Source organism: Carettochelys insculpta, chromosome 5 (genome assembly GCF_033958435.1).
Source record: "Carettochelys insculpta isolate YL-2023 chromosome 5, ASM3395843v1, whole genome shotgun sequence".
Lineage (NCBI taxonomy): Eukaryota > Metazoa > Chordata > Testudines > Carettochelyidae > Carettochelys > Carettochelys insculpta.
Genome location: NC_134141.1, coordinates 128916041 through 128932411, shown reverse-complemented (window position 1 = coordinate 128932411; position 16371 = coordinate 128916041). Strand labels below are relative to the sequence as shown.

The 16371-nt window shown below is 65.7% G+C and overlaps 1 protein-coding gene across 5 annotated transcripts in view; it reads left to right on the top strand.

The window, feature by feature from the left end:
- Window positions 1–16371, top strand: part of NPR2 (natriuretic peptide receptor 2) — a 64281-nt gene that overhangs the window by 20566 nt on the left and 27344 nt on the right. For all 5 annotated transcript variants that reach the window (XR_012645821.1, XR_012645822.1, XR_012645820.1 and 2 more), the window contains exons 2-3: window positions 5417–5616; window positions 13201–13314. Coding sequence is in view for 2 of the 5 variants with exons in the window: in XM_074995913.1 (XP_074852014.1) it covers window positions 5417–5616; window positions 13201–13314 (314 nt within the window). In the remaining 3 variants the exon portion in view is untranslated. The remainder of the gene's footprint in view (window positions 1–5416; window positions 5617–13200; window positions 13315–16371) is intronic.

The window sequence follows — 16371 nt, the reverse complement described above, 5'->3', positions numbered from 1 at the left end:
GACACATTCTCAGGCCAATGTGAGCATCAGACCTTACCCCAAAGAGCGCACTGGGCCCGGCCCTTAGTGTCTAACATCTAAAGAGTCAAAGAAAGAGAGAAATGGTTTCCGCAGTCGGATTACATGCACCAATTATCAAGTTCTTGCTGAAGGCTGCAGCAGAGGTGGACTAGTCTCCCATTTTAGAAGTCTCTGGAGCACAGCCTTTGTGAGGCTGGGTCAGCGATCCTTCCCAGCTCCATCCATAGCAAAGATGCTCCAGAAGGGGTGAGCTGGACTGAAGACGAAGATGGAGGAACCCCAGAGCCCTCTTTATCTGTTGTTCTCCCTGTGAAGTGGTACCTCCCAAGGTGGAGTTTGTCACATGGGCAGGTCGCCTGTCCTGGTCCTTTTTGGGCTATCAGCTCACCTGTCAACTGGGCTGCAAGGTCACAGCCAAGTCCTCCCAGTGAATTGACGCTGTTAAGGCCCTTTGTCAGTCAAGCACTAACTGGCTGCACTCACATCCGGCCACCGTCCTGTTGGTGCCCCCAGAAGCAGACGTTTGACATGCAAGTACAGAGCCTGTACTTGTCACTACGCATACAGACGTGACCCCAGCGTGTGAGCAGCATGAGAGGCCAGTGAATCGTCCATTGAGGCCACGCTTGGCCCAAGGTTTGCTGTGAACAGAGCAGTGGTTGTAGCAGTGCTTGTGAGCTCAGCCCAACACCCAGTAGCCGCACTGGGACGCTGTGGTGTTTCACCTGGGGGAGGAGCAGTGGGGCAGTCAGATCTCGGTCCCTGGCCAGGGTGCAGGCCTGGTGCCAAGGGGCCTCATTGCAGGAGTGGGCCGCGCAGGCGTGTTGCAGCCCCAGGGGCTGTAGCTGCTCCAGGCTCTGGGTGTGCAGAGGGGCTAGTGGGGCAGGAAAATTGCTGCCTGCGGATGGAGTCGCTCGGCCCGGGGGCATGGAGCCACGGTCTGGGCTGAGCAGGATGCCCTTCCCTGTGATCTCCTCTGGCCACTCACCTGGACCTGACGGCAGCACAGGAGCAGGCTGACCACAGCCCGGGCTGCTCTCCTTGGCCCTGCGGCTGGCTCTGCCTCACTCCTCTCAACGCCTGCCTGCTCAGCCCAGCTGTTCCTGGGCCCCGGCAGCTGGCAGCATTTGGCTTGTGGGCTGCAGTCTAGGCTGCTGGCTGGCTGCTCCCAAGGGCTGGACTTTCTGCTCCAAGCCCCTGCTGCGGCAGCCCTGGGGTGCATGGGGGGGCGGCCGGAGGGGCATGGGGGTGGGGGAGGCGCTGCCCTGGCATCGGTCTGTTGGGTGTGAATGTGCTGTCTGGGGGGGAGGTTCGTTGGGACTCGGGGGGGACCTGCAGGGGGCGGGGACAAGGAGTGCCGTTCTGAGGGGGGTGCGGTGCGGCGCTGCTGGGGCGATGGAGTTTGGCAAGGGGGGCTGGGAGTCTCCCCCGCGGGGGGGCGCCCAAGGAGGCTGAGGAGAGGGAGGTTGAGAGTGGATTGAGTGGAGGGCGTTGGCATTGCTGGTGAAGGGCCTGTGGGACTCACTGCGCCCTGGCGCCCGCAGAGCAGCCATGAGCAGCTTTCCGAGGGGACTGGCGGGAGGTGGCGGCACTGGCAGCCGGGCAGCAGCCGGACATTTCTTCGCAGGGGCGATCCAGTTTCTAACCATTGGAGCCTGAGCTGGGCCCCAGCCTGGATGCTAATCCCACACTGGCTGCTGCAGGGCCCCGGGCTGACACATGCTGAGTTGGCCCTGTCTGGCAGCAGCTGTGGCTGCCAACCTGTCGATGTGAGTCCCCTGCCATCGGGGCCAGGGCTCTGGGACCTGTGTGGCCAGCTCCAGGCAGGCTCTGGCTTTCCTGTGTATTCCTCGGGGCCCAGCCTGCACCCCGAGGTGCACAGCAGAGCCCAGCTAGCCAGCCTTGGAAAGGCCAGGCTGGGGGGGTGAACGGGGACACACCTTTGTGCAGTGAGGTCTGCTCATACTGTTCGCCTGTTTCTGCCCCACAGCGACTGACACCACCTGTGCCCCTTCTCTGCCTGTCTCTGTCCCACAGTGACTGACACCGCCTGTGCCCCTTCTCTGCCTGTCTCTGCCCCACAGTGACTGACACCGCCTGTGCCCCTTCTCTGCATGTCTTCCTCCCCCAGTGACTGACACCGCCTGTGCCCCTTCTCTTCCTGTCTCTGTCCCACAGCGACTGACACCGCCTGTGCCCCTTCTCCGCCTGTCTCTACCACACAGCGACTGACACCGCCTGTGCCCCTTCTCTGCCTGTCTCTACCACACAGCGACTGACACCGCCTGTGCCCCTTCTCTGCATGTCTCTGTCCCACAGTGACTGACACCGCCTGTGCCCCTTCTCTGCCTGTCTCTGCCCCACAGCGACTGACACCGCCTGTGCCCCTTCTCTGCCTGTCTCTGTCCCACAGTGACTGGCACCGCCTGTGCCCCTTCTCTGCCTGTCTCTGCCCCACAGCGACTGGCACCGCCTGTGCCCCTTCTGTGCATGTCTCTGTCCCACAGCGACTGGCACCGCCTGTGCCCCACCTCTGCCTGTCTCTACCACACAGCGACTGACACCGCCTGTGCCCCTTCTCTGCCTGTCTCTGTCCCCCAGCGACTGGCACCGCCTGTGCCCCTTCTGTGCATGTCTCTACCACACAGCGACTGGCACCGCCTGTGCCCCTTCTGTGCATGTCTCTGTCCCACAGCGACTGGCACCGCCTGTGCCCCTTCTCTGCCTGTCTCTGTCCCACAGCGACTGACACCGCCTGTGCCCCTTCTCTGCCTGTCTCTACCACACAGCAACTGGCACCGCCTGTGTCCCTTCTCTGCCTGTCTCTGTCCCACAGCGACTGACACCGCCTGTGCCCCTTCTCTGCATGTCTCTACCACACAGCGACTGACACCGCCTGTGCCACTTCTCTGCCTGTCTCTGTCCCACAGCGACTGGCATCGCCTGTGCCCCTTCTCTGCCTGTCTCTGCCCCACAGCGACTGACACCGCCTGTGCCCCTTCTCTGCCTGTCTCTACCACGCAGCGACTAACACCGCCTGTGCCCCTTCTCTGCCTGTCTCTGTCCCCCAGCGACTGGCACCGCCTGTGCCCCTTCTCTTCCTGTCTCTGTCCCACAGCGACTGACACCGCCTGTGCCCCTTCTCTGCCTGTCTGTGTCCCACAGCGACTGACACCGCCTGTGCCCCTTCTCTGCCTGTCTCTACCACACAGCGACTGACACCGCCTGTGCCCCTTCTCTGCATGTCTCTACCACACAGTGATTGACACCGCCTGTGCCCCTTCTCTGCCTGTCTCTGCCCCACAGCGACTGACACCGCCTGTGCCCCTTCTCTGCATGTCTCCCTCCCACAGCGACTGACACCGCCTGTGCCCCTTCTCTGCCTGTCTCTGTCCCACAGTGACTGGCACCGCCTGTGCCCCTTCTCTGCCTGTCTCTACCACACAGCGACTGGCACCGCCTGTGCCCCTTCTCTGCCTGTCTCTGTCCCAGAGCGACTGGCACTGCCTGTGCCCCTTCTGTGCATGTCTCTGTCCCACAGCGACTGGCACCGCCTGTGCCCCACCTCTGCCTGTCTCTACCACACAGCGACTGACACCGCCTGTGCCCCTTCTCTGCCTGTCTCTGTCCCACAGCGACTGGCACCGCCTGTGCCCCTTCTCTGCCTGTCTCTGCCCCACAGCGACTGACACCGCCTGTGCCCCTTCTCTGCCTGTCTCTGTCCCCCAGCGACTGGCACCGCCTGTGCCCCTTCTGTGCATGTCTCTGTCCCCCAGCGACTGGCACCGCCTGTGCCCCTTCTCTGCCTGTCTCTGCCCCACAGCGACTGACACCGCCTGTGCCCCTTCTCTGCCTGTCTCTGTCCCACAGCGACTGACACCGCCTGTGCCCCTTCTCTGCATGTCTCTACCACACAGTGATTGACACCGCCTGTGCCCCTTCTCTGCCTGTCTCTGTCCCAGAGCGACTGGCACTGCCTGTGCCCCTTCTGTGCATGTCTCTGTCCCACAGCGACTGGCACCGCCTGTGCCCCACCTCTGCCTGTCTCTACCACACAGCGACTGACACCGCCTGTGCCCCTTCTCTGCCTGTCTCTGTCCCAGAGCGACTGGCACTGCCTGTGCCCCTTCTGTGCATGTCTCTGTCCCACAGCGACTGGCACCGCCTGTGCCCCACCTCTGCCTGTCTCTACCACACAGCGACTGACACCGCCTGTGCCCCTTCTCTGCCTGTCTCTGTCCCAGAGCGACTGGCACTGCCTGTGCCCCTTCTGTGCATGTCTCTGTCCCACAGCGACTGGCACCGCCTGTGCCCCACCTCTGCCTGTCTCTACCACACAGCGACTGACACCACCTGTGCCCCTTCTCTGCCTGTCTCTGTCCCACAGCGACTGGCACCGCCTGTGCCCCTTCTCTGCCTGTCTCTGTCCCCCAGCGACTGGCACCGCCTGTGCCCCTTCTGTGCATGTCTCTGCCCCACAGCGACTGACACCGCCTGTGCCCCTTCTCTGCCTGTCTCTGCCCCACAGCGACTGACACCGCCTGTGCCCCTTCTCTGCCTGTCTCTGTCCTCCAGCGACTGGCACCGCCTGTGCCCCTTCTCTGCCTGTCTCTGTCCCACAGCGACTGACACCGCCTGTGCCCCTTCTCTGCATGTCTCTACCACACAGCGACTGGCACCGCCTGTGCCCCTTCTCTGCCTGTCTCTGTCCCACAGCGACTGGCATCGCCTGTGCCCCTTCTCTGCCTGTCTCTGTGCCACAGCGACTGGCATCGCCTGTGCCCCTTCTCTGCCTGTCTCTGCCCCACAGCGACTGACACCGCCTGTGCCCCTTCTCTGCCTGTCTCTACCACGCAGCGACTGACACCGCCTGTGCCCCTTCTCTGCCTGTCTCTGCCCCAGAGCGACTGACACCGCCTGTGCCCCTTCTCTTCCTGTCTCTGCCCCACAGCGACTGACACGGCCTGTGCCCCTTCTGTGCATGTCTCTGCCCCACAGCGACTGACACCGCCTGTGCCCCTTCTCTGCATGTCTCTACCACACAGCGACTGACACCCCCTGTGCCCCTTCTCTGCCTGTCTGTACCACACAGTGATTGACACCGCCTGTGCCCCTTCTCTGCCTGTCTCTGTCCCACAGCGACTGGCATCGCTTGTGCCCCTTCTCTGCCTGTCTCTGCCCCACAGCGACTGACACCGCCTGTGCCCCTTCTCTGCCTGTCTCTGTCCCCCAGCGACTGGCACTGCCTGTGCCCCTTCTCTGCCTGTCTCTGTCCCCCAGCGACTGGCACCGCCTGTGCCCCACCTCTGCCTGTCTCTGCCCCACAGTGACTGACACCCTCTTCCCATCCCACTCCGTCCCACCCAGTGACTGATGCTGCCTGTTCCCCCCTCAGTGATCTATATCTGTGGCCCCCTGGAGATGCTGCACCAGGTTATGAGGCTGGCCCAGCGGGAGAGCATGACCAGCGGTGACTATGTCTTCTTCTACGTGGACGTGTTTGGGGAGAGCCTGCGTGCCAGCGCCGCTCGCGATGCCCGGAAGCCCTGGCAGAACAAGCAGAGTCAGGACTCCCGCCTGCAAGAGGCCTTCCAGGTACCCGCTCCCCGGGCTGGGACTCAGGGCTGGGCCTGTCCCTGGGAGCACCCCTCTGCTCTCCCCATCCAGAGCTTCTTAAACCAGCTCTGCATGGTCCAAAGAAACGTGCCATGACCCACCTGGGGTCCCACTGTCCTCCAGCCCCCGCGCAGCGCCTCTCTGCTATTGCCCCGACACCACTCCCCCTCCTGGCCTGCTCCCAGGCTCTCCCCAGCCCCTCCCCACGGCCATTGCTGCATCCGGGCCCTGCAGGAGCCTCCTTAGGCCTTGGGGGCACACGGCGCTGGGCATACTCCTCTGGAGAGCTGCGGCAGTGCCTGGTGAAGGGGCCCAGCCTGAGCTTGTGGCTTGCGCCGTCCAGCACGGCGGGTGTCGGGAGAGCTCTGGTGGCGACGCCGCGTGGGCCGAAAGGAGCCGTGCGGAGGTGCTGGGGAGCGAGGGACGTGCCCCCCACACGCCCTTTCACCCGCACTGCCGTCCTTCGCCCGGCACCTTTCCCAAATGACCCGCCCCCTCCCATCTGTGCTTCTGGCAAGGGCCCGGGTCCTGCCCAGCTCAGCGTATTGCCATGTGCCTTGCACGCCTGGGGCACACGGGCAGGGCAGAGCGGCACCCGCCCGGCGGGGAGATTCCTGAAGGATGGGTGGCCCTCCCAGGTTGTTGGGGGCCTTCCCGGGGCAGAAGGGGGAGCACCGCTTGTCGTGGGGTTCAGAGGTCCCCAAGCACTGCACCCCGTCTGCAGACACTGCGCCGCACTGCTTCCAGGGGAGAGCACGAACGGTGGGTGGGATTGCATTGTTGAGGCGCCCAGCAGCAGGAGTGCATCCCTGTCTCTGTGTGCCGCGCTCACCCCAGGCTGCCGGCGCCATGACCCCAGAGCGAGAGCCGCGCTCACCCCAGGCTGCCGGCGCCACGACCCCAGAGCGAGAGCCGCGCTCAGCCCAGGCTGCCGGTGCCACGACCCCAGAGTGAGAGCCGCGCTCACCCCAGGCCGCCGGCGCCGCGACCCCAGGGCGAGAGCCACGCTCGGCCCAGGCCGCTGGCGCCGCGACCCCAGGGCGAGAGCCGCGCTCGGCCCAGGCCCCCGGCGCCGCGACCCCAGGGCGAGAGCCGCGCTCGCCCCAGGCCGCCGGTGCCTGTGCTGGGGGGGTGCATGTGAGAGACTCAGGCTGGATGTGTGTAAGACAAGCAGAGCAGCTCCCAGTGGCTAAGGATGACCCTGGGGCTACAACTGGCAGGTAACACCTCTGCCCTGAACACAGAGCAGGGAGGAGCGGAGCTGGGTTTGAATCAGGGGCAGCAGTTAGAGGCTGGGGAAAGAGGAGCTGGAAGGCAGCCAGCCTGAGGAGGGGGAAAGCTACACCCCAGAGGGGCACCCCTCGGGCTCCTCTCCCCAGGACGGGTTGGAAGGACTGTCTCTGACTGCTGTACTGTTGCTTCTGTGAGAAACTGGGCTTCTGTTGCCTAAGAAACCTCCTGTTGTACCTGCTGAGTGAGAGTCACTCCTGCCAGCGGACGGGGTGCAGTGCAGGGGGACCCCTGAACCCCATCACACTGAGTCTGTGCCAGGTCAGGCCTGGGGGTCAGTGCTGGGTCTGTGGTGGGTCAGGCCTGGGGGTCGGGGCTGGGTCTGTTCCAGGTCAGGCCTGGGGGTCGGGGCTGGGTCTGTTCCAGGTCAGGCCCGGGGGTCGGGGCTGAGTCTGTGGTGGGTCAGGCCCAGGGGTCGGAGCTGGGTCTATGGTGGATCAGTCCCGGGGATCGGAGCTGGGTCTGTGCTGGGTCAGGCCTGGGAGTTGGGTCTGGGTCTGTGGTGCGTCGGGTCTGTGGTGGGTCAGGCCTGGGGGTCGGAGCTGGGTCTGTGGTGGGTCAGGCCTGGGGGTTGGGGCTGGGTCTGTTCCAGGTCAGGCCTAGGGGTCAGGGCTGAGTCTGTGGTGGGTCAGGCCCGGGGGTCGGAGCTGGGTCTGTGGTGGGTCAGGCCTGGGGGTCGGGGCTGGGTCTGCGGTGGATCAGGCCTAGGGGTCGGGGCTGGGTCAGGCCTGGGTCAGGCCTGCGGGTCGGGGCTGGGTCAGGCCTGGGGGTCGGGGCTGGGTCTGTGGTGGGTCAGGCCTGGGGGTTGGGGTTGGGTCTGTGCTGGGTCAGGCCTGGGGGTCGGGTCTGGGTCTGCGGTGGATCAGGCCTAGGGGTTGGGGCTGGATCTGGCCTGGGTCAGGCCTGCGGGTCGGGGCTGGGTCAGGCCGGGGGGGTCTGAGCTGGGTCTGTGGTGGGTCAGGCCTGGGGGTCAGGGCTGGGTCTGTGGTGGGTCAGGCCTGGGGGTCGGGGCTGGGTCTGTGGTGGGTCAGGCCTGGGGGTTGGGGCTGGGTCTGTTCTGGGTCAGGCCTGGGGGTCGGGGCTGGGCCTGTGGTGGGTCAGGCCTGGGGGTCGGGGCTAGGTCTGCGGTGGATCAGGCCTAGGGGTCGGGGCTGGGTCAGGCCTGGGTCAGGCCTGCGGGTCGGGGCTGGGTCAGGCCGGGGGGTTGGAGCTGGGTCTGTGGTGGGTCAGGCCTGGGGGTTGGGGCTGGGTCTGTTCTGGGTCAGGCCCGGGGGTCGGGGCTGGGTCTGTGGTGGGTCAGGCCCGGGGGTCGGGGCTGGGTCTGTGGTGGGTCAGGGTTGGGTCTGTGCTGGGTCAGGCCCGGGGGTCGGGTCTGGGTCTGCAGTGGGTCAGGCCTGCGGGTCGGGGCTGGGTCAGGCCTGGGGGTCAGGGTTGGGTCTGTGCTGGGTCAGGCCCGGGGGTCGGGTCTGGGTCTGCAGTGGGTCAGGCCTAGGGTTTGGGGCTGGGTCAGGCCTGGGTCAGGCCTGGGGGTCGGGGCTGGGTCTATGGTGGGTCAGGCCTGGGGGTTGGGGCTGGGTCTATGGTGGGTCAGGCCTGGGGGTTGGGGCTGGGTCTATGGTGGGTCAGGCCTGGGGGTCAGGGTTGGGTCTGTGGTGGGTCAGGCCTGGGGGTCGGGGCTGGGCCTGTGGTGGGTCAGTCCCGGGGGTCGGAGCTGGGTCTGTGGTGGGTCAGGCCTGGGGGTCGGGGCTGGGTCTGTGGTGGGTCAGGCCCGGGGGTCGGGGCTGGGTCTGTGGTGGGTCAGGCCCGGGGGTCGGGGCTGGGTCTGTGGTGGGTCAGGGTTGGGTCTGTGCTGGGTCAGGCCCGGGGGTCGGGTCTGGGTCTGCAGTGGGTCAGGCCTGCGGGTCGGGGCTGGGTCAGGCCTGGGGGTCAGGGTTGGGTCTGTGCTGGGTCAGGCCCGGGGGTCGGGTCTGGGTCTGCAGTGGGTCAGGCCTAGGGTTTGGGGCTGGGGGTCGGGGCTGGGTCTATGGTGGGTCAGGCCTGGGGGTTGGGGCTGGGTCTATGGTGGGTCAGGCCTGGGGGTCAGGGTTGGGTCTGTGGTGGGTCAGGCCTGGGGGTCGGGGCTGGGCCTGTGGTGGGTCAGTCCCGGGGGTCGGAGCTGGGTCTGTGGTGGGTCAGGCCTGGGGGTCGGGGCTGGGTCTGTGGTGGGTCAGGCCCGGGGGTCAGGGCTGGGGGGTTAGAGGTGAGGTGTGCAGTCTGAGCTGTGCTTGCCTGAGGGTCAGGGGTCAGGCCAGCGCCAGGCCAGGGGTCAGGGTCAGGCCTGCATTGGGACAGGGCCAGGGTTGGGGTCAGGGGTCAGGCCAGCGCCAGGCCAGGGGTCAGGGTCAGGCCTGCATTGGGCTGGGGCTGGGGATCGGGGTCAGGTCAGGGTCAGGCCAGCATTGGGACAGGGCCAGGGTTGGGGTCAGGGGTCAGGGTCAGGCCTGCATTGGGCTGGGGCCGGGGTTGGGGTCAGGGTCGGGCCAGCGCCAGGCTGGGCGTCAGGGTCAGGCCTGCATTGGGCCGGGGCCGGGGCCGGGGTCGGGGTCGGGGTCGGGGTCGAGGTCGGGGTCAGGCCCCTGCCAGACCTTCCATGTCCATGCCTGGGAGCGTGGCTGGGACCCACCCAGGAGCTCCCCCTCGGGAGCAAAGCACAGAGCAGTGGGACCCCACCCAGATGCTCACGTGGGGTCAGACCCCCAGGACAGGCCTGGGGTCCCCAGCTTTGGAGCAGCTGCTGCACAGACGCTGAGATGTCCGAGCCCCCAGGGTCTTGCTGTCCCCCCAGCGCAAGCCGCACGGCTGCAGCACCTCCTCAGACTGGACCTCTGGGCCTGCAGCCCCCAGCGCTCCGAGAGCTCATCTCAGCGAGTCCCACCGGTGCAAACCCCAGAGAGGCTTGTGCAGCGACGTGGGGGGCAGTGTCCATGGGAACCTGGGGGGCAGCATCTGGGGCCGTGGGGGGAAACGTCTGCAGGGAATGGGGGCAGCGTCTGCGGGGACATGGGCAGCTTCTGGGCGGTCATGGGGGGCAGCCATGGGTTTGCGTCTGCAGATACGTGGGGGGCAGCCTCTGTAGGGACATGGGGGCCAGCATCTGCTGGGACATTGGGTGCAGTGTCTGTAGAGACGTGGGGGGCAGCGTCTGCAGGGAGTGGGGGGCAGCCTCTGTAGGGACGTGGGGGGTAGCCTCTGCACGGACATGGGGGACAGCGTCTGCGAGGATGTGGGGTGCAGCATCTGCAGGGAATGGAAGGCAGTGTCTGCAGGGATGTAGGGGGGCAATGTCTGCAGGGAATGGGGGGCAGTGTCTGCCGGGATGTTGGGTGCAGTGTCTGTAGAGATGTGGGGGGGCAGCGTCTGCAGGGACATTGGGGGCAGCGTCTGCAGGGACATGGGGGGCAGCGTCTGCAGGGAAGTGGGGGCAGCGTCTGCGGGGACATAGGGGGCAACGTCTGCAGGGAAGTGGGGGCAGTGTCTGTGGGGATATAGGGGGCAGCGTCTGCAGGGAAGCGGGGGCAGTGTCTGCGGGGACATAGGGGGCAGCGTCTGCAGGGAAGTGGGGGCAGCGTCTGCGGGGACATGGGGGGCAGTGTCTGCGGGGAAGTGGGGGAAGCGTCTGCGGGGACGTAGGGGGCAGCGTCTGCGGGGAAGTGGGGGCAGCGTCTACAGGCACATGGGGGGCAGCGTCTGCAGGGACGTAGGGGGCAGCGTCTGCGGGGACATTGGGTGCAGTGTCTGTAGAGACGTGGGGGGCAGCGTCTGCAGGGAGTGGGGGGCAGCCTCTGTAGGGACGTGGGGGGTAGCCTCTGCACGGACATGGGGGACAGCGTCTGCGAGGATGTGGGGTGCAGCATCTGCAGGGAATGGAAGGCAGTGTCCGCAGGGATGTCGGGGGGCAATGTCTGCAGGGAATGGGGGGCAGTGTCTGCCGGGATGTTGGGGGCAGCGTCTGTAGAGATGTGGGGGGGCAGCGTCTGCAGGGACGTTGGGGGCAGCGTCTGCAGGGAAGTGGGGGCAGCGTCTGCGGGGACATGGGGGGCAGCGTCTGCGGGGAAGTGGGGGCAGTGTCTGCGGGGACATAGGGGGCAGCGTCTGCAGGGAAGTGGGGGCAGCGTCTGCGGGGACATGGGGGGCAGCGTCTGCGGGGAAGGGGGGGCAGCGTCTGCGGGGACATAGGGGGCAGCGTCTGCAGGGACGTAGGGGGCAGCGTCTGCAGGGAAGTGGGGGCAGCGTCTGCAGGGAAGTGGAGGCAGCGTCTGCGGGGACATGGGGGGCAGCGTCTGCAGGGAAGTGGGGGCAGCGTCTGCAGGGACATGGGGGGCAGCGTCTGCGGGGAAGTGGGGGGCAGCGTCTGCAGGGAAGTGGGGGCAGCGTCTGCGGGGACGTAGGGGGCAGCGTCTGCAGGGAAGTGGGGGCAGCGTCTGCAGGCACATGGGGGGCAGCGTCTGCAGGGACGTAGGGGGCAGCGTCTGCGGGGACATGGGGGGCAGCGTCTGCAGGGAAGTGGGGGCAGCGTCTGCGGGGACGTGGGGGGCAGCGTCTGCAGGGAAGTGGGGGCAGCGTCTGCGGGGACGTGGGGGGCAGCGTCTGCAGGGAAGTGGGGGCAGCGTCTGCGGGGACATGGGGGGCAGCGTCTGCGGGGAAGTGGGGGGCAGCGTCTGCAGGGAAGTGGGGGCAGCGTCTGCGGGGACGTAGGGGGCAGCGTCTGCAGGCACATGGGGGGCAGCGTCTGCAGGGAAGTGGGGGCAGCGTCTGCGGGGACATGGGGGGCAGCGTCTGCAGGGAAGTGGGGGCAGCGTCTGCGGGGACGTAGGGGTCAGTGTCTGCAGGGAAGTGGGGGCAGCGTCTGCGGGGACGTAGGGGGCAGCGTCTGCAGGGAAGTGGGGGCAGCGTCTGCAGGCACATGGGGGGCAGCGTCTGCAGGGAAGTGGGGGCAGCGTCTGCGGGGACATGGGGGGCAGCGTCTGCAGGGAAGTGGGGGCAGCGTCTGCGGGGACGTAGGGGTCAGCGTCTGCAGGGAAATGGGGGCAGCGTCTGCGGGGACATGGGGGGCAGCGTCTGCAGGGAAGTGGGGGCAGCGTCTGCGGGGACATGGGGGGCAGCGTCTGCAGGGAAGAGGGGGCAGCGTCTGCGGGGACATGGGGGGCAGCGTCTGCAGGGAAGTGGGGGCAGCGTCTGCGGGGACATGGGGGGCAGCGTCTGCAGGGAAGAGGGGGCAGCGTCTGCGGGGACATGGGGGGCAGCGTCTGCAGGGAAGAGGGGGCAGCGTCTGCGGGGACATGGGGGGCAGCGTCTGCGGGGAAGTGGGGGCAGCGTCTGCAGGGAAGAGGGGGCAGCGTCTGCGGGGACATGGGGGGGCAGCGTCTGCGGGGAAGTGGGGGGCAGCGTCTGCGGGGAAGTGGGGGGCAGCGTCTGCAGGGAAGTGGGGGCAGCGTCTGCGGGGACATGGGGGGCAGCGTCTGCAGGGAAGAGGGGGCAGCGTCTGCGGGGACATGGGGGGCAGCGTCTGCGGGGACATGGGGGGCAGCGTCTGCAGGGAAGGGGGGGCAGCGTCTGCAGGGAAGAGGGGGCAGCGTCTGCGGGGACATGGGGGGCAGCGTCTGCAGGGAAGTGGGAGGCAGCGTCTGCGGGGACATGGGGGGCAGCGTCTGCAGGGAAGTGGGGGCAGCGTCTGCGGGGACGTGGGGGGCAGCGTCTGCGGGGACGTGGGGGGCAGCGTCTGCGGGGACACGCTGTGGGAGGGTGGGCGGACGGGCGGGCAGGCAGGCGCAATAGCCGTCATCTGGGCACAGCACTGGAAGACCCTGAGGAGCCCTGGGAAAAGGACGTTGCTGCTGGGTCCCCTGGTCAGCCCCGAGCGCTGCCCCCCACCTCTGAGTCCCTTCAGCCCCTGTGTGCAGCCAGGCCCACCCCACCCTTGTTCTCCCGGGGTCCATGGTCGCTGGTTCCTAGGCCTCACACGTCACCCTGGTTGCCATTGTCCTCTGAAAAGCTCCCTAGTTATGGGGCTGAGCCCCAGGGAGCTGAGAGCCATTCCCACTGAGCCTCTGCTGCGAGCACCAGCCCTGAATACCCACTAGGCAACACTGCTGCACACAGGGGAAACTGAGGCACACCTAGAGTGCACACGTACGGTAGAGAAAATCCCCACCCCGAGGTGAGCCCCTCTCCGGCCCAGCAAGGTGGGGTACTCGCTCGCGGGTAGGAGGCCAAGACGTGTGCTTTGCCTTGCAGACGGTGTTGGTGATCACCTACCACGAGCCCCAGAACCCCGAGTATCAGCACTTCCAGAGCCAGCTGATCCAGCGAGCCAGGGAGGCCTATGGGGTGGAGCTCGGCTACTCCCTGGTGAGTGGGTGTGGCTGCACACACGTGTGCATGTGTGTGCGTGCGTGTTTCCGAGCTACCTGGCCCTTCCGTCAGGCCACTGCTGGGGTGCCCTGGTGTGACGGGGGCAGGGCCAGGCTTGCACCTGGGAGATGTGGGTACTGGACTCTGCTGTGGTTCCTGGGCTGGGCCTGGCCGCATTGCCCATGCCCGCAGCTGGCACAGGAGGTGGGCGTGCGGGCTCCAGCTCCCCACGGGAGTGGGGCCGGGGAGGGCTGGGCCTGGCCGCATTGCCCATGTCCGCAGCTGGCACAGGAGGTGGGTGTGCGGGCTCCAGCTCCCCACGGGAGTGGGGCCGGGGCGGGTGGGTGAGCCAAGCGGAGGGCAAGGTGCACGTGGGAAGGAGAGAAGGGACCCAGCTCAGGTTGGGGGCGCGAGTGGCCCCTTCCCGTGCAGCCCCCTTCCTAGCTGGGGAACTCTGCGTCCTGCCCAGCCCCCTAGCACAGCTGGGCTTGAGGGGCACCGCCCAGCCCCTTCCCTCTGGGGGCAATGTGCTTCCCACAGTGCAGCTCAGGTCTCCGCTGTGGGGCGGCGGTGCCCTGCTCACATACAGACAGCCCTGAACGCGTAGGAGGCCCTTACACACACTGCCCTTGTACGCACGTTCACACACACTGCTCTTCCACACCCATACACCTACACTGACTGTACCACACGCTGCCCTCACACACCAACACACCCACACTGACCATACCACACGCTGCCCTCACACACCCACACTGACCATACCACACACTGCCCTCACACACCCACACACCCACGCTGGCCATACCACACACTGCTCTTACACACCCACACACATACAGTGACCATACCACATGCTGCTCTTACACATCCCCACACTGACCATATCATATGCTGCTCTTACATACCCACACTTGTAAACTGACCATACCACACACTGCTCTTACACACCCACACACATACACTGACCTACCACATGCTGCTCTTACACACCCACACTTGTACACTGACCATACCACACGCTGCTCATCCACACCCACACACCCACACTGACCATACCACATGCTGCCCTCACATACCCACACACCCACACTGACCATACCACATGCTGCCCTCACACACCCAAACTGACCATACCACACGCTGCCCTCACACCCACACACCCACACACCCACGCTGGGCATACCACACACTGCTCTTATACACCTATACACATACAGTGACCATACCACATGCTGCTCTTACACACCCACACGCCCACACTGACCATACCATATGCTGCTCTTACACACCCACAGTTGTACACTGACCATACCACATGCTGCTCTTACACACCCACACACTTACGCTGACCATACCACACATTGTGCTCACACACCCACACACCTACACTGACCATATCACATGCTGCCCTCCCACACCCACACACATACCATGACTATACCACACGCTGCTCTTATACACCCACACACCTACACTGACCATATCACATGCTGCTCTTACACACACACACATACACTGAGCATACCACACACTGCCCTTGCACAACCACACATGTACACTGAGCATACCACACACTGCCCTTGCACAACCACACATGTACACTGAGCATACCACACACTGCCCTTGCACAGCCACACATGTACACTGACCATACCACACACTGCCCTTGCACACCCACACACGTACACTGACCGTATCACATGCTGCCCTCCCACACCCACACTGACCATACCATATGCTGCTCTTACACACCCACACACGTACCCTGACTATACCACACGCTGCTCTTATACACCCACACACCTACACTGACCATATCACATGCTGCTCTTACACACCCACACTGACCGTACCACACACTGCTCTTACACACCCACACACATACACTGACCATATCACATGCTGCTCCTGCACACCCACACACATACACTGACCTTATCACACGCTGCCCTCATACACCCACACACGTGCACTGACCATACTGCAAACTGCACACATGCGCGCACTCCCCCACACATTGCCTTTACACACGTACACCCACACTGCCCTGACAAGTACTCTGGCCTCAAGCCCCCACACGTGTACTGGCCATACCGTGCACTGCCCTTCTCAGCCTCAAGTGGCAGCTGCAGTGGTGGGAAGGGTGCCAGTGCACTGCAGAGTCTGGCTGCAGCAGCAGCGGCTGTGCCCAGGCGGCCGGGCTGGGGTCAGAGTTAAGGCCGCCGCGGCCGGGCTGGGGTGAGAGTTAAGGCCGTCGCGGCCGGGGCGCGGGTCAGAGGTAAGGCCGTCGCGGCCGGGGCGCGGGTCAGAGGTAAGGCTGTTGCAGTGCCCTGCACAGTGCCAGCTGCTGTGGGCTGTGGCGTTGGCAGGAAGCAGAGGAGGGAGGGCAGCCTTGACCTCTTCTTTCTTGCGTGGTGAATGTGCCGCCGGGAGCGTCGCTTAGCAACGCCCTGGATTCAGAAGCGGCAACGTGTGCGATGGGGTTGCCTGGGCCGTCACTTGCGCTGTGCCTGTACGGTGAGGTGGGTGGGGCTGTTTGTGGGCGTCTCTCTCCCCTCCTGTGCACCACGAGCATGCTCCAGGGACGGCAAAGGGCAGCAGGCTTTCAGCTGGACAGAGGGAATGCTCCCCTTGGCCTGTGGAACTCACTGCTGCAGGGTCTCATGGTGGCTGCATGGCAGGGAGGCTTGGCTACGTCTAGGGCGAATGAGACAGCAAAGCCAGCGTCCGGCGGGCCCCTGCCAGCTGACTTGGGCCCTGGGACTTGGGCGGTGGGGCTGCTTCCCTGCTGGGGGGGTCTGGGTGAGGCTGCCTCTCGCGCTGCAGGATGCTGTAGGGCCCTAGAACCTGAGCTCCTGCCTGAGCCCAGGCACCCCCAGGAATCGGTGGACCTCCAGAAGTCCTCGCGGCAGGGCCAGGCAGCACCTAGAGCAGTGTTCACACACTGTGGGGCAAGCAGCACCCGGCAGGTCGTCACACGCCCTGGAGTGGGCCAGGGCCACGTGAGGGGGCAGGCAGGCGTTGCCCTCACCTGCAGGCAGATGTGGCTCC